Source organism: Ranitomeya imitator, chromosome 5 (assembly GCF_032444005.1).
Source record: "Ranitomeya imitator isolate aRanImi1 chromosome 5, aRanImi1.pri, whole genome shotgun sequence".
Taxonomy (NCBI): domain Eukaryota; kingdom Metazoa; phylum Chordata; class Amphibia; order Anura; family Dendrobatidae; genus Ranitomeya; species Ranitomeya imitator.
In genome coordinates, this window is record NC_091286.1 from 290031098 (window position 1) to 290056322 (window position 25225).

The following is a 25225-nucleotide window of genomic DNA, read 5'->3' on the forward strand; positions in this document are numbered from 1 at the left end:
CCTTCTTCCACATGTTTGGTGTGTCTCCCAGGTGGCTTGTTGCAAACTTTAAACAACACTTTTTAAAGATATCTTTGAGAAATGGCTTTCTTCTTGCCACTCTTCCATAAAGACCAGATTTGTGCAGTGTACGACTGATTGTTGTCCTATGGACAGACTGTTCCACCTCAGCTGTAGATCTCTGCAGTTCATCCAGAGTGATCATGGGCCTCTTGGCTCATGTTTTCTCCTTGTTCGAGATGAAAGTTTAGAGGGACGGCCGGGTCTTGGTAGATTTGCAATGGTATGATGCTCCTTCCATTTCAATATGATCGCTTGTACACTGCTCCTTGGAATGTTTAAAGTTTTGGAAATCATTTTGTATCCAAATCCGGCTTTAAACTTCTCCACAACAGTATCACGGACCTGCCTGTGGTGTTCCTTGGTCTTCATGATGCTCTCTGAGCTTCAAACAGAATCCTGAGACTATCACAGAGCAGGTGCATTTATACGGAGACTTGATTACACACAGGTGGATTATATTTATCATCATTAGTAGTGATGAGCGAGTATACTCGCATGCTTGGGTGATCTCCGAGTATTTGTTATTGCTCGGAGATATAGTTTTCATCGCCTCAGTTGCATGATTTACGGCTTCCAGATATGCTGAATACATGTGAGGAATGCCTGATTGTTAGGGAATCCCCACATGTATTCAGCCTGTTCAGCAGTTGTAAATCATGCTGCTGAGGCGATGAAAACTATATCTCCGAGCAATGAAAAATACTCGGAGATCACCCGAGCGTGCTCGGGAAAACCCGAGCAACGAGTATACTCGCTCATCACTAATCATTAGGCATTTAGGACAATATTGGATCATTCAGAGACCCACAATGAACTTCCGGAGTGAGTTTGCTGCACTGAAAGTAAAGGGGCCGAATGATATTGCACGCCCCACTTTTAATAATAATAATAATAATAATAATAATAATAATCTTTATTTTTATATAGCGCTAACATATTCCGCAGTGCTTTACAGACATTATCATCGCTGTCCACAATGGGGCTCACAATCTAAATTCCCTATCAGTATGTCTTTGGAATGTGGGAGGAAACCGGAGTACCCGGAGGAAACCCACACAAACACATAGAGAACATACGAACTCTTTGCAGATGTTGTCCTTGGTGGGATTTGAACTCAGGACTCTAGCGCTGCAAGGCTGCAGTGCTAACCACTAAGTCACCATGTATTTCCAAAAAAGTTTAAAATAACCAATAAATTTAGTTTAACTTCACAATTGTGTTCCACTTGTTATTGATTCTTCACCAAAAATTTACATTTGGTATCTTTTATGTTTGACGCATGATATGTGGGAAAAGGTTGAAAAGTTCAAGGGGGCCGAATACTTTCGCAAGGCGCTGTAATGGTGTTCTGCACAATACAATCTATCATTACACACTTTAGCCCCTTACTGACATCCGCCGTGCATGTATGCCAACATTGCCTTTCTTGGGGTTGCTGCAATGCTGCAGAAAATGCTGTAAGAAGAAGCAATCAAAATGAGATATCTTTCCCAAAATGGTATAAAAAAGAAAAACATTGTCTCGCCCGGCAAAGAATAAACCCTCACAAAGACACAACTCTATCGACTGAAAATTGAAAATGGCGACACAATAAAAAATATATATATTGTTTGACAAATTAATACAAATATTTGACAAGTTTGGCATCCCCATTATCGTATTGATAAGGACAGTCATTCTGCCAGATAAACTACAAAATGTACACTGTGAAAGCAGTTCCCAAAAAGCAATGTCAGAATTGTGGAGTTTTTACTCTTACAAATTCACCACAATTGGAATTTTGTTCCTGTTCATTAGTTGGTAAAATGAAAGGTGGTATTTAAATCTACAACCCATCTCACAAAAAAACAAGCCCTCACGTGTCTATGTGGAAATAAAAATAAAAAAGGGAAAAAGGGGGAGAGACAATTAAAACAGAAGTTGCGCATGCCGGTAAGGGGTTAAAAATGGGACTTTTACACTATGTGCTGTATATAAGAGTGACTTCTCTTTAGTTATATATTAATTACCGAATGGAAAAGAATGACAAGATATTCTTCCTCCATAGATCTCTTGTTCTCATTTGGTGACAAATGGACTGACTGATAATTATGTAGACTCCATGAAGCCCTGGACAGTGTGTCTGGATAATAAATTCAGTTTAACACACCAGATCAGAAGTAAGCAATGTCGTGTCTACTCCTTGGGGTAAGAGCTATATATTTAGTTCACCAAATATTTAAACCTTACAATAATTTTAGAATTGTGATTTCTTTTTTTGTTGATTTTAATTTAGAATTTATGTTGCAAAACACATTGGTAAATAATATAACAGTGGTGAGCTGTTAGTGTGTCATTTTTGATAATTTTACACTTTTGGTGAACACAAAAAATATGAATTTTAAAGTAAAAAAAATATAAATATTATACCCTCATGTCAGCCAGTGCTTTACTCTCATGGAGTAGGTCCAAGGGGTTATCAGACCGAAGAAACACAGATAAGGAGAATTTGTGGATGATCCGCACTTCTGGTCCACAATATAATAGACCCAAGTCCAGACAAGTGGTAATGGAGATTTTCTATATCTAGTCAAACAAAGAAACTGCCATTACCACTTGTCTGGACTTGGATCTATTATATTGTTGACCAAGAGCGCGGATCATCAACAAATTCTCCTTATCTGTGTTTCCTTGGTCTGATGACCCGTTGGACCTGCAGCAGCTGGATCTGTATGTCATGGATATGTTGTGTATACACAGCTAAATCAGTTACATAACCTTTTTAAAACGCTTTTATTTTTACGGGATAAGACCCTATTGTGGTGCTTTTTGTTTCCTAGTTTTCTCTCATGGGGGTTCATTCATAACATTTTGCATCAAAGCTTAACGTCTTGTAAAAAAACATAAAATGCCAACTGCTTGTGGCTTAAGTCTCACCCAATCAGTGCCCAAAACATACAACACATTCTAAAGAATGACTTATGTCTAAATGCAGATACATTGACCAAAACTAAATAAACCAAAATTCTCCAGATCCTTCCGCAATCTCAACATGTGTCCTGAGTAGGACCAGTGAATAAAGTGTACAGTTCTGCTCATATTCTCAGTATTGCCTTTCCTAATTGCTAAGGGGATGATAACATGATGAAATGTTGCTGTTTCCCAGCATGAGATCAATGATGACTGGACAGAAGGAAAGATGAATAATGTACTGCGAATTTCCTTCCTGATGGTACTTGCAGAATCCTACTTTATGGACACATACAATTAGTAACATTTTTCAGACTTTTACCCAACCAAGTATGGTATTATTTGAAAGCTATGATTCTTGATCTTTATTACCATACCAATTCTTACGGTAATTCGGATGGCATCAATGCATTGTGCTTAGCTTTGCCTTAGTGTATGACTTGTAACATAAAACTGTCTTCCACAACCTCACCGTTGTAGCAGAGTTTCCTCAACCATTTATAAGTCTGCTACACATTTTTTTCTTTTTCAGCTAAAGGAGTTGTCCACTACTATGAAGATCCTTTCTTGAACTAAATTTTTGGCCCAGGTAAAATAAAAACTATACTCCCCTCCTGTGCCAGCGCCGTTTCCCAGGTCTCTCGTGCAGCGTTGTGACACGTGACCCCGGTCCCCAATTAGAGCTGGCGTCACTGTTCCCATCTACGTACATATTGAACTTGAAGAGGAAGCCAGGGATCAGCTGCAGCACGGATTTCCTCTTGATGTTTACAGCATGAGAGCCACGGGAAGAACGAGTACCAACACCGCGGCACCAGCAAGTATAGGTTTGTTTCTTTTGTCGGGGTCAAACATTTAGTTCAAGAAAGGGTTGTCCTAGTAGTGGACAACCCCTTTAATGACTCTGTTTCATCCTACAAGTGAAAATTATGATCATTATCACTTGTTTGTAATAATTGGTTACTCTTACATCTAACAATAATCCTAAAAAATAAATGGCTTTGTGCAACTGCACCTAGAAGAATTGTTGCTGTCTTGAAGGCAAAGAGTCAAAGCTTTGTCACAGTAAATATTGATTTTGATTTAGATTTCAGTTTTGTTAATTCACTTTTGCATTTTGTTAATTAATAGAAATAACACTTCTACTTTTAACTTTGCAGCATTTTTACACATGCAGCTAAAACTTTTGCACAACACTTTTGTTTTTTAGTCATCCTCGATTTGAAGAGTTGATTTGATAGCTAACACATTCAGTTGTTTATTCTTAGTTTTATATCTATCTCTGGTAATTTTAGGTGCATGCCAGTGTGGTGATTAGTACAGATTCCCTATAGGCTGTCTCTTGGTCCTATATTTGAAGGGTAAATCTATTTGGTTATGTAGTGATACAGGATCAGAATGGGCAAAATGATTCTCAGGACTCTGGTCCAGCGATAGGGTACGGACCAGAGGACTGCAAACTACCTGTAGAATCCTCAGCATCTCTTCTGATTAGGTGGCTCCTGTAACGTCATGATGTCATTGGGCCCATTAATCAGAAGTGTCTCCAAGGATGTCTGCATGCAGTAGGAAGTTTGCAGTGCTCTTGTCCAGATGCCACAAAATAACAATGTGGCCGTAGGCCAATGATCCTGCAAATCATTTTCCTTGACTTTAATAATTATTAAACTAGACTTGCTTTATTTGAGTATAGGTAATTAAAGATCTATATTTAGTATAGTTCAGTGGTATCTTTATTTTTTTTATTGAATTATATCTTTATTGAAGCATAGAGCACATAAACCTAATTTGCAGGGTGTAGTTGCAAACAGAAGATAAACATAGTTGTGTGTTCTGAACAGATTTAAGTATACAAATATAGCATTAAAGTGTACCATAACGATAGAGTACCGCCGGTATAACCGATGTGAGCAGCATTTAATATACAGTAAGGCAGTGTTCCCCAACTCCGGTCCTCAAGAGCCACCAACAGGCCTTGTATTCAGGATTTCCTTAGTATTGCACAGGTGATTGAATGCTTGCCTGTCCAGGTGATGCAATTATCACCTGTGTAATACTAAGGAAATCTTGAAAACATGACCTGTTGGTGGCTCTTGAGGACCAGAGTTGGGAAACACTGCAGTAAGGTATACACCAAGACTTTATTTTCAGTGTCCTAGAACAAGGAGTGAATCCTATAGCATAGAATGGGGAAAATTCACAAAGGACAGCTCTGGAGCATCTATCCCAAAGTTTATGGAACTTATCTGGTTATCTCTATAGTGGTAAATAGATTTCTTGTGAGGTAGCGTAATTATAAGTGTCTTAAACTCTATTAAGGTGAAGAACAGGATGCCAAGCAATTTTTAGCTATAACTATTTTGACATGATATTATAATGGAGAGTTTTTTGAAAAAAAAAAAGATATGGATATTTTGATTCTCATTTCTCCAAATATACAGCTCTGGCAAAAATTAAGAGACCACCACATCAAAACCCTCTCAGGGGCAGCCCAATTTCCAGACCTGAACCCCATTGAAAACCTCAGGAATGTAATCATGAGGATGATGGATAGTCACAAGCCATCAAACAAAGACAAAATACTTAAATTTTTTGCACCAGAAGCAGTGTGAAAGACTGGTGTAAAGCATGCCAAGACGCATGAAAGCTGTGATTAAAAATCATGGTTATTCCACAAAATATTGGTTTCTGAACTCTTCCTGAGTTAAAACATTAGTATTGTTGTTTCTAAATGATTATGAACTTGTTTTCTTTGCATTATTTGAGGTCTGAAAGCACTGGGCTTTTTTTTTGACCATTTTTTGTCAGAAAAAAAATACAAAATGTATTGCTTGGAACTTCGGAGACATGTTGTCAGACGTTTATAGACTAAAAGAACAATTGTACATTTTACTCAAAAATATACCTATAAAGAGAAAAATCAGACAAACAGAACATTTTGCAGTAGTCTCTCAATTTTTGCCAGAGCTGTATAATTAGGCCGGAGTCACAATACAGCGAGATACGGCCGAGTCTCGCTGGTTAAAACCAAGCTCTGGCACCGGCACTCCGGAGTGGAGCGTGCAGCTCCATGTATTGCTGTGCGGCCGCACGCTCCGCTCTGGAGTGTCGGTGCCAGTGCTTAGTTTTCATCTGCGAAACTCGGCTGTATCTCGCTGTGTGTGATCCCGGCCTAATAGTAAGTATTTTTGTTGCAAAATAAAATGGTTATGCATATCATAATTTAGGAATTTCCCAGCCTCTTACATTAGGACAGCTCCAAGATGGTAAAAGGTGCCTCTTGGTCTTCCTTTCCTGGGGCGGTCAAAGTTTGCCCAATTTTTCGGACTGACTGATCTTCATTTCCTAAAGTAATGATGGCCACTCCTTTTTCTTTTCTTTTTTCTTACCATAATACAAATTCTAACAGTATATTCAGTAGGACTATCAGCTGTGTATCCACCAGACTTCTGCACAACACAACTGATGGTCCCAACCCCATTTATAAGGCAAGAAATCCCACTTATTAAACCTCATAGGGCACACCTGTGAAGTGAAAACCATTCCCGGCGACTACCTCTTGAAGCTCATCAAGAGAATGCCAAGGGCAGTCCCACACGTCCAGATAATTCCGGTACCAGAAAAATCGGTACCGGAATTATCCGTGTCCGTGTGCCCGTGCGTTTCTGTGCAACATCAGTGTGGCACACGTGTGCCGCCCGTGTGCCCACTGGGTACCACACGCACCGTGCAGGAGACAGCGCTAAAGTTTAGCGCTGTCCCCTGCATCTGGTGCTGAAGCCCCATTCATATCTTCCCTGCAGCAGCGTTTGCTGTAGAGAAGATATGAATATTCCTTTTTTGTTTTTGTTTCTCGTGTTTAAAATAAATATCCATGTCCCCACCCCCCTCCGACCCCCTGTGCGCCCGCCCGCTGTTCTTAAAATACTCACCTGGCTCCCTCGCAGGTGCTGCTTCCTGTCCTGGCCGCTTCTTCTACTGTATGAGCGGTCACGTCATGACTATAATCGGCGGCCCCACGTGACCGCTCATACAGTAGAAGATGCGGCCAGGACAGGAAGCAGCGCCAGCGAGGGAGCCGGGTGAGTATTTTAAAAACAACGGGCGGGCGCACAGGGGGTGGGAGGGGGGTGGGGACATGGATATTAATTTTAAACACAAGAAAAAAAAAAAAGGAATATTCATATCTTCTCTACAGCAAGCGCTGCTGCAGGGAAGATATGAATGGGGCTTCAGCACCAGTGGGGGGGACAGCGCTTTCTGTAGCGCTGTCTCCTGCACGGCACAAGGACTGCACACGGACAACATCCGTTGACTTTAATGGGTCCGTGTAATCCGTGCGCTCCCACGAAAACACTGACATGTCTCCGTGTTTGGCACACGGAGACACGGTCCGCAAAAAATGACATCTGCACAGATGCATTGATTTCAATGTGTCTACGTGTGTCAGTGGCTCCGGTACGTGAGGAAACTGTCACCTCACGTACCGGAGCCACTGACGTGTGAAACCGGCCCAAGAGTGTGCAAAGCGGTCATCAAAGCAAAAAGTGGCTACTTTGAAGAACCTAGAATATAAGACATATTTTCAGTTGTTCCATACTTTTTTGTTAAGTATATAATTCCACATGTGTTAATTCATAGTTTTGATGCCTTCAGTGTGAATGTACAATTTTCATAGTCATGAAAATACAGAAAAATCTTTAAATGAGAAGGTGTGTCCAAACTTTTGGTCTGTACTGTATATTTTTTTTATGTCGTTTGAAAACTGATCACACATGGACATCACACGGTCATAAAAAATGGACACACAAATGGCACATGGATGAAAATCTAATGAAAATTAGATACAAATCTTCTGAGTTTTCTGGGTGAAAATCTGACAATTTTTCATACACTTGTTTGCAGCCACCCTTAATGATTCAGAACTATTGTTCTCAGCCGTACATCGCCCGATGTAAATGGGAGATGTGCTGCCTATAACATGATATGTTTGGGGACAGCGTGATCTATTGGTGATCGTTTTAACCCTTTATTGTTTGTTAGTCTGTGTGAGAAGGCCGATACACAAGCGCCTGATGATTTTAATGAAGTCCATTGCATTTGTTTGAAGGTCTCAAATCTGGTCCTATAAATGCATCTTAAATGTTTCTGTGTAATGGTGCAATATGTTATCAGTTGGGGCCCCCTTTTTAACTTTTGCCCAAGGCTCCACTTTATCAAAGCTGGCCCTAGCAGATTCTTACCTCTAATAGGATAGATGTCACATGCTTTGCTACTACCTCTATTTTAAACACAGCAGACACTGAGAGTTTTATATGAAAAAAATAATGAAGATAGAAAATCTGTCTCCCTCTTCTCTCCTGGGTGCCCAACAGTCTATTAGATTGTTAGGTATTGAATTTCAGATGTGCTGTGTGTTCTCATATAAAGTTTGTAATGTTCTCCTGTACCACAAAGGATTAAAGAATTCTGACATTACATGCCCAGCTTGATCATGAATGTGCTATTTGTGTGGAAGCATTACCATGTCTGAAGTAAGAGCTGGGCTCAAGAATCCTGCAAGTGGCAGAATGCAGGGAATGTTTATGCTATGTGCTCCTTCACATTGACAGCTCTGAAGCCTATTAATTCCCTGTGGACTGCATCATATCCATCTAGACGTTTGGCAGCACTGACTGTTGGCAGTCTTAAGATTTGGCATAATCTTTTGTGAAGCTGTATCAAGCCAAAAAGATATTTTTATTCCAACTGTTTGGAAATAGACTTTTAATATTCCATATATTGTATGCCGCCAGATCTGCAGGATACGTATATATTTAAGGAATAAATGCAATAACACTGGTAAAGGTGTGTGTGACATAATTGACATGTAGAATCTAGCCATGCAATAACATAGCTGTTGGATAAATATTTGCTTTCCCAACTCTTAGCTCATTAATTCCCTTTAGGCCGGTTTCACACGTCAGTGGCTCCGGTACGTGAGGTGACAGTTTCCTCACGTACCGGAGACACTGACTCACGTAGACACATTAAAATAAATGTGTCTCTGCACATGTCAGCGTGTTTTCACGGACCGTGTGTCCGTTTGGAAAACACGGAGACATGTCAGTGTTCGTGGGAGCGCACGGATTACACGGACCCATTAAAGTCAATGGGTGCATGTAAACACGTACAGCACACGGATGTTGTCCGTGTGCAGTCCGTGTGCCGTGCAGGAGACAGCGCTACAGTAAGCGCTGTCCCCCAAGCATGGTGCTGAAGCCGCCATTCATTTCTTCTCTCCAGCAGCGTTCGCTGGAGAGAAGATATGAAAAATCTTTTTTTTTTTTTTTTGTGTTTAAAAAAAAAGATCCCTGTCCCCAACCCCCTCCCACCCCCTGTGCTCCTCCCCCCCCCCCCTTGCTGTTAATAGAATACTTACCCGGCTCCCTCGCTGCTTCTTCTCCTCGCCGCAGCTTCTCCTGTATGAGCGGTCACGTGGTGCCGCCCATTACAGTGATGAATATGCAACTCCACCTCCCATAGGGGTGGAGCCGCATATTCATCACTGTAATGGGCGGCACCACGTGACCGCTCATACAGGAGAAGCTGCGGCGAGGGAGCCGGGTAAGTATTTTATTAACAGCAAGGGGGGGGGGGGGGGGCGCACAGGGGGTGGGAGGGGGTTGGGGACAGGGATCTTTTTTTTAAACACCAAAAAAAAAAAAAAATTTTCATATCTTCTCTCCAGCGAACGCTGCTGGGGAGAAGAAATGAATGGCGCCTTCAGCACCAGATGCAGGGGACAGCGCTTAACTGTAGCGCTGTCTCCTGCACGATGCGTGTGGTACCCAGTCGGCACATGGGTGGCACACGGATGCCGAACGTGTGCCATACTGATGTGCCACGTGAGCACATGGACACGGATTTTTCCGGTACCGGAATTATCTGGACGTATGAGACTGGTCTTAAGGAACAACTGAGAGGTTAATTACACATTTTGAAACTACGGAGGTGTTCATCATTCATAGTACAACACCAAACATTAGGAGTCACTAATTTATACGCAAAAGGACATATGAGTAGTGTGATAAATAAGACAAATCATGGATACATTCCATGATGGTGTGGCGCATATTTTATACCCTCGAGTTTGTTCAGATAAAATAAATATTTTTAATGTGACAGAAAATATAACAATTAAGAGTTCTCAGTAGTAGATATTTACATGTATTAACACAATTAAATGGTAAATGTAACTCAGCTGAGACCACATATAGACCTATCTAGTACAACAAGCTTTTGGGGTAGCACTCAAAGCCTAAATCCCCAGTTGAAAACACAATAAATATATAATGTCATCGACACATATAAATAAATAGTTTTAAAAACAGTGGTAGATTTATTAAAGGGGTGGTCCATAAGTAATATCTATCTACAGGTTCTTCTCATTAGAATATCATCAAAATTAATTTATTTCAGTTCTTCAATTCAGAAAGTGAAACTCACATATAGTAATTACAAACAGAGTGATCTATTTCAAGTGTTTATTTCTGTTAACCCCTTAATCCCATATGACGTACTATCCCGTCCAGGTGACCTGGGACTTAATTCCCAGTGACGGGATAGTACGTCATATGCGATCGGCCTATCGCAGCTGACATCCGGCACTATGTGCCAGGAGTGGTCACGGACCGCTCCCGGCACATTAACCCCCGGCACACCGCGATCAAAGAAGATCGCGGTGTGCCGGCGGTGCAGGGAAGCATCGCGCAGGGAGGGGGCTCCCTGCGGGCTTCCCTGAGACGATAGGTACACGGTGATGTACTCACCGTGTACCGAGCGTCTTCTCCCTGCAGTCCCCGGATCCAAAATGGCCGCCGGGCTGCATCCGGGTCCTGCAGGGAGCACTTCCGGGTCAGGATCAGGCTGCAGCTGCAGCTCTAATCCTGCCCGGCTGTATGTCAGATCACCGATCTGACAGAGTGCTGTGCACACTGTCAGATCGGTGATCTGTGATGTCCCCCCCTGGGACAAAGTGAAAAAGTAAAAAAAAAATTTCCACACGTGTTAAAAAAAAAAAAAATTCCCCATAGTTTGTAAGCTTGCGAGCAGGGCCCTCACTCCTCCTGGTATCTGTTTTGAACTGTATTTCTGTTATGCTGTAATGTCTATTGTCTGTACAAGTCCCCTCTATAATTTGTAAAGCGCTGCGGAATATGTTGGCGCTATATAAATAAAATTATTATTATTATTATTATAAATAAAGAAGAAAAAAAAATATTATTCCCATAAATACATTTCTTTATCTAAAAAAAAAAAAACAATAAAAGTACACATATTTAGTATCGCCACGTCCGTAACGACCCGACCTATAAAACTGGCCCACTAGTTAACCCCTTCAGTGAACACCGTAAGAAAGAAAAAAAAAAACGAGCCAAAAAACAACACTTTATTATCATAACGCTGAACAAAAAGTGGAATAACACGCGATCAAAAAGACGGATATAAATAACCATGGTACCTCTGAAAACGTCATCTTGTCCCGCAAAAAACGAGCCGCCAAATAGCATCATAACCAAAAAAATAAAAGTTATAGTCCTCAGAATAAAGCGATGCCAAAATAATTATTTTTTCTATAAAATAGCTTTTATCGTATAAAAGCGCCAAAACATAAAAAAAATGATATAAATGAGGTATCGCTGTAATCGTACTGACCCGAAGAATAAAACTGCTTCATCAATTTTACCAAACGCGGAATGGTATAAACGCCTCCCCCAAAAGAAATTCATGAATAGCTGGTTTTTGGTCATTCTGCCTCACAAAAAATCGGAATAAAAAGCGATCAAAAACTGTCACGTGTCCGAAAATGTAACCGATAGAAACTTCAACTCGTCCCGCAAAAAACAAGACCTCACATGACTCTGTGGACCAAAATATGGAAAAATTATAGGTCTCAAAATGTGGAGACGCAAAAACTTTTTTGCTATAAAAAGCGTCTTTTAGTCATAAAAGTCCGATATAAAAAACGCTATAAAAGTAAATCAAACCCCCCTTCATCACCCCCTTAGTTAGGCTAGGTTCACATTGCGTTAATGGGTTAACGCTAACGGACAGCGTTGCACGGTTGTGAAAATGTCACAATTAACGCCGTGCAACGGGTCCGTTAGCACACCCATTGACAGCAATGTGATTTTCGGGTGTAGCGCATCGCTAGAGCGTGACATTTTCGGCTCGCGCTAGCAAGGTGCCGTTCTTTTGTCCGATCCCCGATTTTCCAGAGCGGGGACGTTAACGCGACCACTAAACACGACACCTAAAAAGACATTGCGTTAGCGCAATCCGCTAGCGCTAAACGGATTTCCCTAACGCAATGTGAAACCTAGCCTTAGGGAAAAATAATAAAATTAAAAAAAATGTATTTATTTCCATTTTCCCATTAGGGTTAGGGCTAGGGTTAGGGTTAGGGCTAGGGTTAGGGCTAGGGTTAGGGTTTGGATTACATTTACGGTTGGGATTAGGGTTGGGATTAGAATTAGGGGTGTGTCAGGGTTAGGTGTGTGGTTAGGGTTACAGTTGGGATTAGGGTTAGGGGTGCGTTTGGATTAGGGTTTCATTTATAATTGGGGGGTTTCCACTGTTTAGGCACATCAGGGGCTCTCCAAACGCGACATGGCGTCCGATCTCAATTCCAGCCAATTCTGCATTGAAAAAGTAAAACAGTGCTCCTTCACTTCCGAGCTCTCCCGTGCGCCCAAACAGGGGTTTACCCCAACATATGGGGTATCATCGTACTCGAGACAAATTGGACAACAACTTTTTGGGTCCAAGTTCTCTTGTTATCCTTGGGAAAATAAAAATTTGGGGGGCTAAAAATCATTTTTGTGGGAAAAAAAAGAATTTTTATTTTCACGGCTCTGCGTTATAAACTGTAGTGAAACACTTAGGGGTTTAAAGTTCTCAAAACACATCTAGATAAGTTCCTTGGGAGGTCTAGTTTCTAATATGGGGTCACTCGTGGGGGGTTTGTACTGTTTGGGTACATCAGGGGCTCTGCAAATGCAACGTGACTCCTGCAGACCAATCCATCTAAGTCTGCATTCCAAATGGCGCTCCTTCCCTTCCGAGCTCTGCCATGCGCCCAAACAGTGGTTTACCCCCACATATGGGGTATCGTCGCACTCAGGACAAATTGCATAACAACTTTTGTGGTCTAATTTCTTCTCTTACCTTTGGGAAAATAAAATATTGGGGGCGAAAAGATCATTTTTGTGAAAAAATAAGATTTTTTATTTTTATGGCTCTGCATTATAAACTTCTGTGAAGCACTTGTTGGGTCAAAGTGCTCACCACACATCTAGATAAGTTCCTTAAGGGGTCTACTTTTCAAAATGGTGTCACTTGTGAGGGGTTCCAATGTTTAGGCACATGAGGGGCTCTCCAAACGCAACATGGCGTCCCATCTCAATTCCTGTCAATTTTGCATTGAAAAGTCAAATGGCGCTCCTTTCCTTCCGAGTTCTGCCATGCGACCAAACAGTGGTTTACCCCCACATATGGGGTATCAGCGTACTCAGTACAGATTGTACAACAACGTTTGGCATCCATGTTACCCTTGGTGTGGTGTGGTGTCACACTTGGGTATTTTCTATCATATAGACCCCTCAAAATGACTTCAAATGAGATGTGGTCCCTAAAAAAAAATGGTGTTGTAAAAATGAGAAATTGCTGGTCAACTTTTAACCCTTATAACTCCCTAACAAAAAAAAAATTTGGTTCCAAAATTGTGCTGATGTAAAGTAGACATGTGGGAAATGTTACTTATTAAGTATTTTGCGTGACATATCTCTGTGATTTAAGGGCATAAAAATTTAAAGTTGGAAAATTGCGAAATTTTCTAAATTTTCGCCAAATTTCCATTTTTTTCACAAATAAACGCAAGTTATATCGAATAAATGTTACCACTAAAATGAAGTACAATATGTCACGAGAAAACAATGTCAGAATCGCCAAGATCCGTTGAAGCGTTCCAGAGTTATAACCTCATAAAGGGACAGTGGTCAGAATTGTAAAAATTGGCCCGGTCATTAGCGTGCAAACCACCCTCGGGGCTTAAGGGGTTAATGTTGTTGATTATGGCTTACAGCCAATGAAAACCAAAAATTATTATCTCAGTAAATTAGAATAATTAACAAAAACCACCTGCAAAGGCTTCCTAAGCGTTTAAAAAGGTCCATTAGTCTGTTTCAGTAGGCTCCACAATAAGCCACAAAAGGTCATTGTTAAAGAAGCTGGCTGTTCAGAGTGCTTGTTCTGTCCTCACTAGCTGAGGCAGGCTCATACGTAGCTATACAGTCAGCTAAACTGCTATACCGGGGTCCAATAAGGAGACTGTGGTTGAGTCTGTGCTTTATTAAACATAGTGGTATATTGATGCGGTGAAACTGTGAACAATGATATACATAGAATCAGTACATGGCATAGAACAGATACATAATACACATGATATACATTATGCATAACATTTAGAAAGCTAGTGACTAAACTGGGAGTACAACTGGTTAAACTAAGCTAATATAGAGCAGGAATATCTATATGAAGCATAAAGACATACCGGCAATGCAATCGCAAGGGGGATGAAGTGAAGCGTCTTTCCTTGAAGGCAAACTGAAGAAAGTGAAAGGAAAAATGGAGGGAAATGGAGGCTGAGCTACCATAATGCATTGCAAAGGAGGAGGAGAATCAGACATGGATAATACAAAAACAAGATTGAACTGCCAACATAACTCTGACCGCTAGAGGGAGCCAAAGCATCACAGATGAATAGAGGCATGAATATATCAATACTGTATACTGAGGAAACTGCAATTATGCAAGCAAATAATCAGGGTAATAATATTAGATGGCGGAGACAGAACACTCCCCGTCTGGCATCAACGGATGTCACTACTCCTTTCTTCCGAAGGCAACAATAGGACCAGTTCAGATACCGGTCTGGAAAATGTCTTAGGTTCATTCCCTTTGGTCATCCTTAGCTCAACTTTGCGGACGTTGCCGTCCTTGCTCGGGAACGTTGCGGTAACTAGACCAAGTGGCCACTGGTTCCGGTGAATCTGACAGTCTTTCACAAGAACAAGGTCACCTATGTTCAGATTAGGTTTAGTAGATTGCCACTTCGTCCGTGGCTGCAGGGTAGACAAATATTGTTTGCGCCACCTGTCCCAGAAAGTATTTGCAAGACTTTGTACCTGTCTCCATTGGCGCTTGTAGAGGTCCTTCGCGTCGAATCCTCCTGGAGGGGCACTGGACAGTCCTGTTTTCTGGGTAAGTAAAGTAGCTGGAGTCAATAACAAAGGCTCCTCAGGGTCGTTAGGAACTGGAACCAGGGGTCTTGCGTTAATTATAGCTGCAGCTTCAGCCATGAAGGTGATGAGACTTTCGTGGGTGAGTCTCGCTGCTCCTTCTTGAAGAAGAGTGGAGTCAAGAATTCTCCGTACTAGACCAATCATTCGTTCCCAAGATCCTCCCATATGTGAAGAGTGAGGTGGGTTGAATGACCATGTGCAGCCTTGGTCACTGAGGAACCTCTCGAGAGTCTTATAGTTTAGATTTGAGGGTATTCCTAATTCCTTTGCTGCACCAACGAAGTTAGTACCTCTGTCTGAACGTATGTGCTTGATAGGACCACGGATGGCCATAAAACGTTTTAAGGCATTGATGAAGCTTGACGTGTCAAGGGACTCGATGACCTCTATGTGGACGGCTCTGATTGACATGTAAGTGAACATGACTGCCCAACGTTTACTATTGGCTTGGCCGCCTCTCGTACAACGTGTAACAACTGACCAAGGCCCAAACACATCGAGACCAACGCTAGTAAAGGGAGGGTCTGGGCTGAGTCTATCTGCTGGTAGGTCAGCCATCTTTTGGGTTTGAGTTGAACCACGAAGCTTACGGCAGGTAACACATTTGTAGATGACACTACTGATGAGTCTTTTTGCACCGATGATCCACAAGCCAGCAGATCTGATGGCTCCTTCTGTAAATAGTCTTCCTTGGTGCTTGACCAGATTGTGGTAATGTTGTACGATTAGGTAGGCAACATGACATTTTCCGGGAAGTATAAGAGGGAATTTCTCCACAAACTCCATCTCAGCTTCTCTGAGTCGGCCTCCTACCCTCAGCAGGCCGTTGTTGTCGATGAATGGGTCGAGTTTTCTCAATACGCTGCTCGCTGGTATTGGAGCTTTGTTAGTAAGACATTGGATTTCTGCCAAGTAGGTTTCTCTTTGAACAGTGAGGATGATGTGATTTCTAGAGAACTCTAAGTCGGAGGTAACGTAGGTATTTTTACAAAGATGCCAACCTTTACATTTTTCTGTGCCACAAGTTCTGGTAGCCATGAATGAGCGAGCTATATGTGTCAGGCAGGTAATGGCTCGAGTAAGTGACTTCCAACTTGAGAATCTGTCGAACCTGCAAGATCCAAGCTGGATAACAGAGGTCATTGTATGTAGTGTAGACACCTGAGGGCGGATTTCAGCATCTGAGTCCTCTCCTACAAGTTCGAAGGTGTCTGGAAAACATTCCTCAATGTACAATAGTTTTGGTCCAGAGAGCCACGTTGTGCTTCCTAGTCGACTTGCGTCAACTGCTCTAGTTGCATGATCTGCGGGATTCTGGTCTGTGGGTATGTAATGCCACTGCTGTGGGTGAACTGATCTCCTGATTCGTTGCACTCTGTTATTGACATAAACGTAGAATCGCCTGGTTTCGTTGTGGATATATCCCAGGACTACTTTGCTGTCTGAGTAGAACTTGGCTTGTGTCAGGTCGATATCCATTTCGGATGCGATGAACTCCGCTAACTCAACGGCTAAGACTGCGGCACAAAGCTCTAACCTGGGTATAGTGTGCTCTGGTTGTGGTGCAAGTTTGGCCTTTCCCATGACGAAACCAATGTGGCACTGACATTTGGAGTCTACAGTTTTGAGGTAGGCAACAGCGGCAATTGCTTTGACAGAAGCATCTGCAAATACGTACAGTCTTTGGCTCTGTATCTCAGTAGATGGCACAGGGGTGTATGGTCTTGGCATATGCAAGTTGGAGAGTGCCGCTAACGAGTTCTTCCACTCTTCCCACTGGATCCTCTTATCAGGTGGCAGAGGTGCATCCCAGTCAGATGTTTCCCTAGTTAAGTCTCTTAGTAGGGCCTTGCCTTGTATAGTAAAGGTACCATCACACATAGCGACGCTGCAGCGATACCGACAACGATCCGGATCGCTGCAGCGTCGCTGTTTGGTCGCTGGAGAGCTGTCACACAGACAGCTCTCCAGCGACCAACGATCCCGAGGTCCCCGGTAACCAGGGTAAACATCGGGTAACTAAGCGCAGGGCCGCGCTTAGTAACCCGATGTTTACCCTGGTTACCATCCTAAAAAGTAAAAAAACAAACGCTACATACTTACCTACAGCCGTCTGTCCTCGGCGCTCTGCTTCTCTGGTCTGGCTGTGAGCGCCGGGCAGCCAGAAAGCAGAGCGGTGACGTCACCGCTCTGCTTTCCGGCTGACCGACGCTCACAGCCAGAGCAGGAGGAGTGCAGAGCACAGCGCTGGAGGACAGACGGCTGTAGGTAAGTATGTAGTGTTTGTTTTTTTTACTTTTAGGATGGTAACCAGGGTAAACATCGGGTTACTAAGCGCGGCCCTGCGCTTAGTTACCCGATGTTTACCCTGGTTACCAGCGAAGACATCGCTGAATCGGTGTCACACACGCCGATTCAGCGATGTCTACGGGGAGTCCAGCGACGAAATAAAGTTCTGGACTTTCTTCCCCGACCAGCGACAGCACAGCAGGGGCCTGATCGCTGCTGCCTGTCACACTGGACGATATCGCTAGCGAGGACGCTGCAACGTCACGGATCGCTAGCGATATCGTCTAGTGTGACAGTACCTTAACAGGAGCTGCGAAACCCAAGGGGTCGTACAGACTGTTGATGGTAGACAGGACGCCTCTACGTGTGAAAGGCCTTTCTTCCTGGCTGACCTGAAAGGTGAAAGTGTCTGATTGTAGATTCCGAGGCTGCGTTGCATTGGTGCGGGGTCTGACCCCAGGTCCAGGTCTCTGAGACCATTACATAGGTCTTGAGAAGGGAACGCTTCCATGAGTTCTTGGCTGTTTGAGGCTATTTTATGAAGCCTAAGGTTCGAGTAGGCAAGCATGTCCTGAGCTCTCCTGAGAAGACTGATGGCAGTCTCATTTGAAGGCATGGCTTTTAGACAGTCGTCGACATAAAAGTCCTTTTCTATGAATTGTCTGACATCTGCTCCGTATTCTGGTTCTCCTTCCTGAGCTGACCTTTTGAGTCCGTAAATGGCGACTGCAGGTGAAGGACTGTTGCCAAAGATGTGCACTCTCATGCGATACTCTGTGACTTCTTTAGTAGGATCATTGTCTCTGTACCAGAAGAATCTTAGGAAGTTCCTGTCTCTCTCTCTCACAAGGAAACAATGGAACATTTGCTGGATGTCAGCGATGAAGGCAATGGAATCCTTACGGAAGCGCATAAGTACACCCAGTAGTTTGTTATTGAGGTCTGGTCCTGTCAGCAGAACGTCATTCAGGGAGACATCATTAAATTTAGCACTGGAATCAAACACGACTCTGATCTGGCCTGGTTTCTTAGGGTGGTATACTCCGAACATGGGTAGGAACCAGCATTCTTCAGAGTCTTTGAGAGTGGGAGCTAGTTCTGCGTGACGGTTTTCAAAAATCTTTGACATGAAGGAGAAAAAGTGATCTTTCATCTCTGGTTTCTTTTGCAGATTACGAATGAGAGAGGAGAAACGTTGTAATGCCTGATTTCTGTTGTTCGGTAGACGTGGTCTGTGGGTTTTGAAGGGAAGAGGTGCGACCCAGCTGTTGGTCTCATCTTTAACGAGTCCCTTGTCCATTACCTCTAAGAACAACTTGTCCTCTACCGACATTGCCACTTGGTTGTCCTGCTTAGTTCTCTGGAAGACTGTGCCCCCTAACTGATCCTCATAGCTTCCCGACACTATACTGCTGTCGTGAGTAAAGTCTATTAAATGATCAGGTAGTTGGATGCTGTGTGGCAGTTCCCTGACATGGAACTCATTGTTACAAGGTTGAAACAGAGATGGACGTCCTTTCTCCAATGTATTTGTCAGCATGCTTGTCACAGAAGATGGGGCGTGCATGCATCCCAAGCATACGTTGCCAATTATGACCCATCCTAGGTCTAGCCTTTGGGCATAGGGAGCATTGTGGAGTCCGTTGATATGACGTCTCACTTTATGAACCTGTAGGATATCTCTCCCCAACAGCAGAATTATCTGGGCCTGATGGTCGAGTTCCGGTATGAGGTGTGCTATTTGTTTTAAGTGAGTGTGATGGATTGCTACATCTGGCGTAGGAATTTCAGATCTGTTGTCTGGGATCTGGTTACATTCGATGATCGTAGGTAGTGGTAGGCAGAATTGTCCGTCTAAAGACTCGATCTGGTAGTCAGTAGCTTTCCTGCCTGCTGTTGTCACAGTACCTGCACACGTCTTTAAGGAGTAGGGAGTGCTTGGCCCTTTGATGTTGAATAGGTCAAAGAACGTTGATCTAGCCAAGGATCGATTACTTTGGTCATCTAAGATAGCATACAGTCTTACAGCTTGGTCTCTATGGCCCTTCGGGTATACTTTGACGAGGCATATTTTTGAACAGGACCTACTGTCTATTGTCCCTTTGCAGACCTCGGTGCATTGTGAAGTGATCTCTGGCGTAGCTGTATCAGTGTTCCTTTCCTCCCCGCCATGCTCACTGTCAGCTGGCGTGTTTTGTGTACTCCATGGAGCTGGGCCAGGGTGTAGAGCGGTGTTATGATCTGTGGTGCCACATTCTGTGCATTTTACACTGACCTTGCAATCCTTGGCGAGATGAGCTGTGGATGAGCAGCACTTGTAGCAGATACCGTTTTCTTTCAGGAAGCTTCTGCGATCTGGCATAGATTTTCCTCTGAAGGCTCTGCATTTCAGGAGAGGATGAGGCTTCTGATGAAGTGGGCACTGCTTGTCAGGGTCCTGCACCTTTGTCTCTGATTGGGAGCAGCCAGCAGACCTGTAATTAGAACCTGGAGAAGAAACATAAGTCTTGTGTACTTCCACAGATGTTCTGCGTGGATTTGCAGGTGGTGACGGTGTGGCATATGGTATTGCAAAGTCAAAGCTGGGATCGTTTCTAATTCTTGCTTGTTGGTGTATGAAGTCAACAAAAACGGAGAAGGGAGGGAATGGAACGCTGTGTTTGTATTTGTACGTGGAACCATGTGTGAGCCACCTCTCCTGTAGATTGTAGGGCAACTTCTGGACTATAGGGTTAACACCTCTGGCTGTGTCGAGAAATGCAAGTCCCTGTAGGTCGTCCTCGTATTTGGCAACTTGGACTTCCTTTAGCAAGTCGCTTAGCTCTCTAAGTTTCTGGAGACCTTTGTTAGATATTTTAGGAAAGTCATCGATTCTTTTGAACAAGGCTCTTTCTATTACTTCTGCTGAGCCGTAACACTCATCCAGCCTTTTCCAGATCTCTTTGAGGCCAGTCTCAGGGCGGTTTATATTAATGTCTCTGATCCTTACTGCGTGTTTGACTGACTCTTCTCCCAGGTATTTGACTAACAGGTCTATCTCTTCCCTGTGTTGTAGCCCCAAGTCTCTAATGACATTTTGGAAGGAAGCTTTCCAAGCTCTGTAACCTTCAGCTCGGTCAGTGAATTTCATGAGTCCCTTGGCAACCAGTTCACGTCGTGTGAAGAACTTGGCAAATTCTGTCGTGAACCGGTTGTCAGCAGAGTATACTGGTGATGGGTCGCCCTGATAGTGATGTGAGGTGCGTTCGTACCTGTTAGTGTCCTCATGGTGGCGCCAGCCGGTGTCGTATTGCTTCGGCCTGATGTACGGTGCGTCAGCAGGGTGATCCACGTTGGTTACCTGATGAGGGGCAAGGTAGTCATTAGCAGAGTTGTTTTGCCTCACATTTTCGAGTTTGTTTCTGTCCTGAGCCTCGTGACGACTCTCGCTCACTTCGCTGGAGGTGTCGTATTCTGGTTTTGGTACTGGTTCAGGGTTATAGTTTGGATCAGGAAGGTCATTAACATACTGAGATGTGCGTTGTGGTGAGTCTTGCAGTGGAAACTCCAGACTCGACGTACTGCTTTGGCTATGCAGCTTGGGATTTTGCGCGGCTTCTAGCGATTCTGCTTCGGCGAGGGCTGCGGCAGCTTCCCTTTTTGCTGCTAGGCTTTCTAAGGCGGCATCCACACGTGCCTTCTCTAACTGCGTTCTTCTCTCTTGGTCGGCTCTCTCTAAGCGTGACCTTCTCTCTTGCTCGTCTCTCTCTAAGCGCGACCTTCTCTCTTGCTCGTCTCTCTCTAAGAGTGACCTTCTCTCTTCGTCATCTAGGCGTGCTTTTTCTAATTTAAGTTGCATCTCTTGGTCAGCAAAGCTCGCTCGTATTTTGGCGGCTTCAGCATTTGCGCGGGCAATGGCGACCGCGCTGCTGATGGATGTTGTCTTTGAGGAGACGGAAGTAACAGATCTTGTCCTATGCGATTTGTGAGACATGGTGTCTTGGGAGAGTGCTTGGCTGTGCAGAGATTGCTGTAGCTGTATTTAGTCTCTGAGTAGCCGGTGACTTGAATCCCACTAGTTGGATGGCTGCCGTTTCACTGTTCTGTCCTCACTAGCTGAGGCAGGCTCATACGTAGCTATACAGTCAGCTAAACCGCTATACCGGGGTCCAATAAGGAGACTGTGGTTGAGTCTGTGCTTTATTAAACGTAGTGGTATATTGATGCCGTGAAACTGTGAACAATGATATACATAGAATCAGTACATGGCATAGAACAGATACATAATACACATGATATACATTATGCATAACATTTAGAAAGCTAGTGACTAAACTGGGAGTACAACTGGTTAAACTAAGCTAATATAGAGCAGGAATATCTATATGAAGCATAAAGACATACCGGCAATGCAATCGCAAGGGGGATGAAGTGAAGCGTCTTTCCCTGAAGGCAAACTGAAGAAAGTGAAAGGAAAAATGGAGGGAAATGGAGGCTGAGCTACCATAATGCATTGCAAAGGAGGAGGAGAATCAGACATGGATAATACAAAAACAATTGAACTGCCAACATAACTCTGACCGCTAGAGGGAGCCAAAGCATCACAGATGAATAGAGGCATGAATATATCAATACTGTATACTGAGGAAACTGCAATTATGCAAGCAAATAATCAGGGTAACAATATTAGATGGCGGAGACAGAACAGTGCTGTATCCAAGAATATTAATGGAAAATTGAGTGGAAGGGAAAAGTGTGCATAAGCAACCGGAATAACTGCAGCTTTGAAAGGATTGGTAAGAAAAGGCCATTCAAAAATTTGGGGGAGATTCCCAAGGAGTGGACTGGTGCTGGAATCATTGCTTCAAGAGCCACCACACACAGACGTATCCAGGACATGGGCTACAAGTGTCGCATTCCTTGTGTCAAGCCACTCATGACCAATAGACAACGCCAGAAGCATCTTATCTGGACCAAGGAAAAAAGGAACTAGACTGTTGCTCAGTGGTCCAAGGTGTTGTTTTCAGATTAAAGTAAATTTTGCATTTCATTTGGAAATCAAGGTTCCAGAGTTTGGAGGAAGAGTGGAGAGGTACACAATCCAAGCTGCTTGAGGTCTAGTGTGAAGTTTCCACAATCAGTGTTAGTTTGGGGAGCCATGTCATCTTCTGGTGTAGAACAACAACAACAGTATCATTGTGCTTGATTGGCCAGCAAACTCGCCTGACCTTACCCCATAGATTCTCTATGGTGTTATTGTCAAGAAGAAGATGAGACACCAGACCCAACAATGAAGACGAGCTGAAGGCTGCTATCAAAGCAACCTGGGCTTCCATAACACCTCAGCAGTGTCACAGGCTGATCGCCTCCATGCCACGCTGCATTGATGCAGTAATTGATGTAAAAGAAGCCCCGACCAATTATTGAGTGCATTTACTGAACATACATTTCAGTAGGCCAATATTACGGATTTTAAAATCATTTTTCAAGCTGGTGTTATAAAGTATTCTAATTTACTGAGATAATGATTTTTGGCTTTTCATTGGCTGTAAGCCATAATCATCAACATTAACAAAAATAAACACTTAAAATAGATCACTCTTTTTGTATATATGAGTTTCACTTTTTGTATTGAAGAACTGAAATAAATTAACTTTTTGATGATATTCTAATTTTGTGAGAAGCACCTGTATTTAATATAATAATTTAATCACTTTTCTAATATTCTTTGATTAAAAATTCCCTACCGTTTCCTCCCTACTCTTAAGTGCTTTATTTTTTTTTTTTTACTGCTTCCTCTTGTTATGCTTTATTTTGAGAATCCCGGTGCATGCTGGGATAGTCAAATAAGGCATCATGTGGGAAGAGAAGCTGCAGTCACTGCCATTGCCACTGCTCCCTCCCTGAAACGAAGCGTCATTTGAGAAGTCCGTTTTAGGGACTGGACTAGTCCCTGATCTAATGAGCATGTGTTGGTTGTCAATTCCAACATATGCTCATTAGTTTCTGTCAATAGCTCTCCAGTACTATCACCCCAGTATTGACACCCCAGCTGTCTTCAATCAATTTGCAATTGTAAAAGTTGTCCTTTGATTTAGATTTTCCCTTGATTCTGTTCCCTCACTGGCTCTGAGTAGAAGTTATGAGCCGGCAGCAGAGGGTACCGTCAGTGTTGTACAATTTCTTGCTGTCGTGCAGTTATAAGGAGATAGACCTGACCGCGAGTACCGGCATGCTGGGACCGGAGCTAGAAAGGCTGCATCCTCTGTTCCCGGGGGACAGCTTTGAGGAGGCAGACCTTCCCCTGCAGCTTGAGGGAAGCCTGAGTGGAAGGGACCTTCCTGCAGACCCAGAGAGGCGGGGAGAGCCAGAAAAGGGCACGCAGCTAGGAAAGGCGTGCTCGGTCTCCCTTGCCCTCAGAGAGTACTGGCGCTGTAGGAGGCCGCTTAGAGGGGACTCTGTCACCGGCAAAGCAGAGTTTGCCCAGCAGCACTCCGGAGGGAGGGACCGCTGCAGAGCCGTGCAGAGTGTAGCAGAGCCGTACAGGACAGAGCCGTGCACACAGCGGAGACGAGCCGGGTGCTGCAGCAGACATAGAGAGGAGTGCTCCGGTCGGAAGCATCAGCGCCAAAGAGACCAGCGTCGCCTGCTGCCAACAGCTGGGACCAGGGAGAGCGGGACGTGCGATGTGTGCCTAGCGATAGCCAGAGAGTACCAGGTGCTGTACACGACGTGACCATGAGTACCGCACATGCGCTGCCCCCAAGAGAGATCACACACGGGACTGAGACTTGCATCCTGACTTAGGGAGAGAATAGTTGTCCTGACCCTCTGTTACCTGACTACCCCCCATTTGAGATAGTTAATGAGCCACGTTGGGCTTGCACCGGACTGTGGCCCGTGCCTTTAATAACCACATTAGTATATGGACTAGGCTCAATGGAAGGTACCGGAGACGGACTCCAGTAGACGGAACCAGTAACTACAATACCCTCCAGGAGGAGGCGCTGCAACCGCCGTTGCCGGCCCCATTTAGTGTGCAGCAGGAGCTGGAGTGTGAGAACTTCCATATACTCTTGCTTCCTAATTGTTGTGTTTGAACTGTTGCATTTTACCGTGCCTTTAATACCGTTAACTCTTTACCTCCCTGCGTGGAGTATCTCCCCTGTAAATAAACCTGTTAACCCTTGCACTGTCTCCCATCCGTCACTGCATCCCGTGTTCCTGCATGAAATCTTACACAGTCAGAGAAGAGACGAGCGTCTCCCCTCAGATAACTCCTTCACGACATATGACGTGGTGCTTTTATTGCGGACTCGCAAACTGAGCCACATCTTTTCCCCCACATTTAATCAGCCATCATGTGCCTCTAACAGCTGTGGCTGTTGTCCTGTTAAATCCGCTGTCAATCACTGACAGCAGCATTTAACACGTGTCGGCAGGGGAAGCACGTCGTTCCACACTCCCATTGGCTCACCCGTGATGTGATTGCAGGGCGCCAATGGGTTCTCATGGCATGCTAGGTTCTGCTGATGAACTCAGTGGGGTCATCACGATCCTCTTGTGAAAACCAGCCTGTGGTTGGCATTCACAGGAGATGC

At 43.7% G+C, this 25225-nt stretch overlaps 1 protein-coding gene across 1 annotated transcript in view; it reads left to right on the forward strand.

Moving 5' to 3' along the window:
- METTL24 (methyltransferase like 24) overlaps nucleotides 1–25225 on the forward strand; it is a 194876-nt gene that overhangs the window by 111552 nt on the left and 58099 nt on the right. Inside the window, exon 3 of the mRNA XM_069726220.1 lies at nucleotides 2111–2250. Within this exon, the coding sequence (XP_069582321.1) occupies nucleotides 2111–2250 (140 nt within the window). The remainder of the gene's footprint in view (nucleotides 1–2110; nucleotides 2251–25225) is intronic.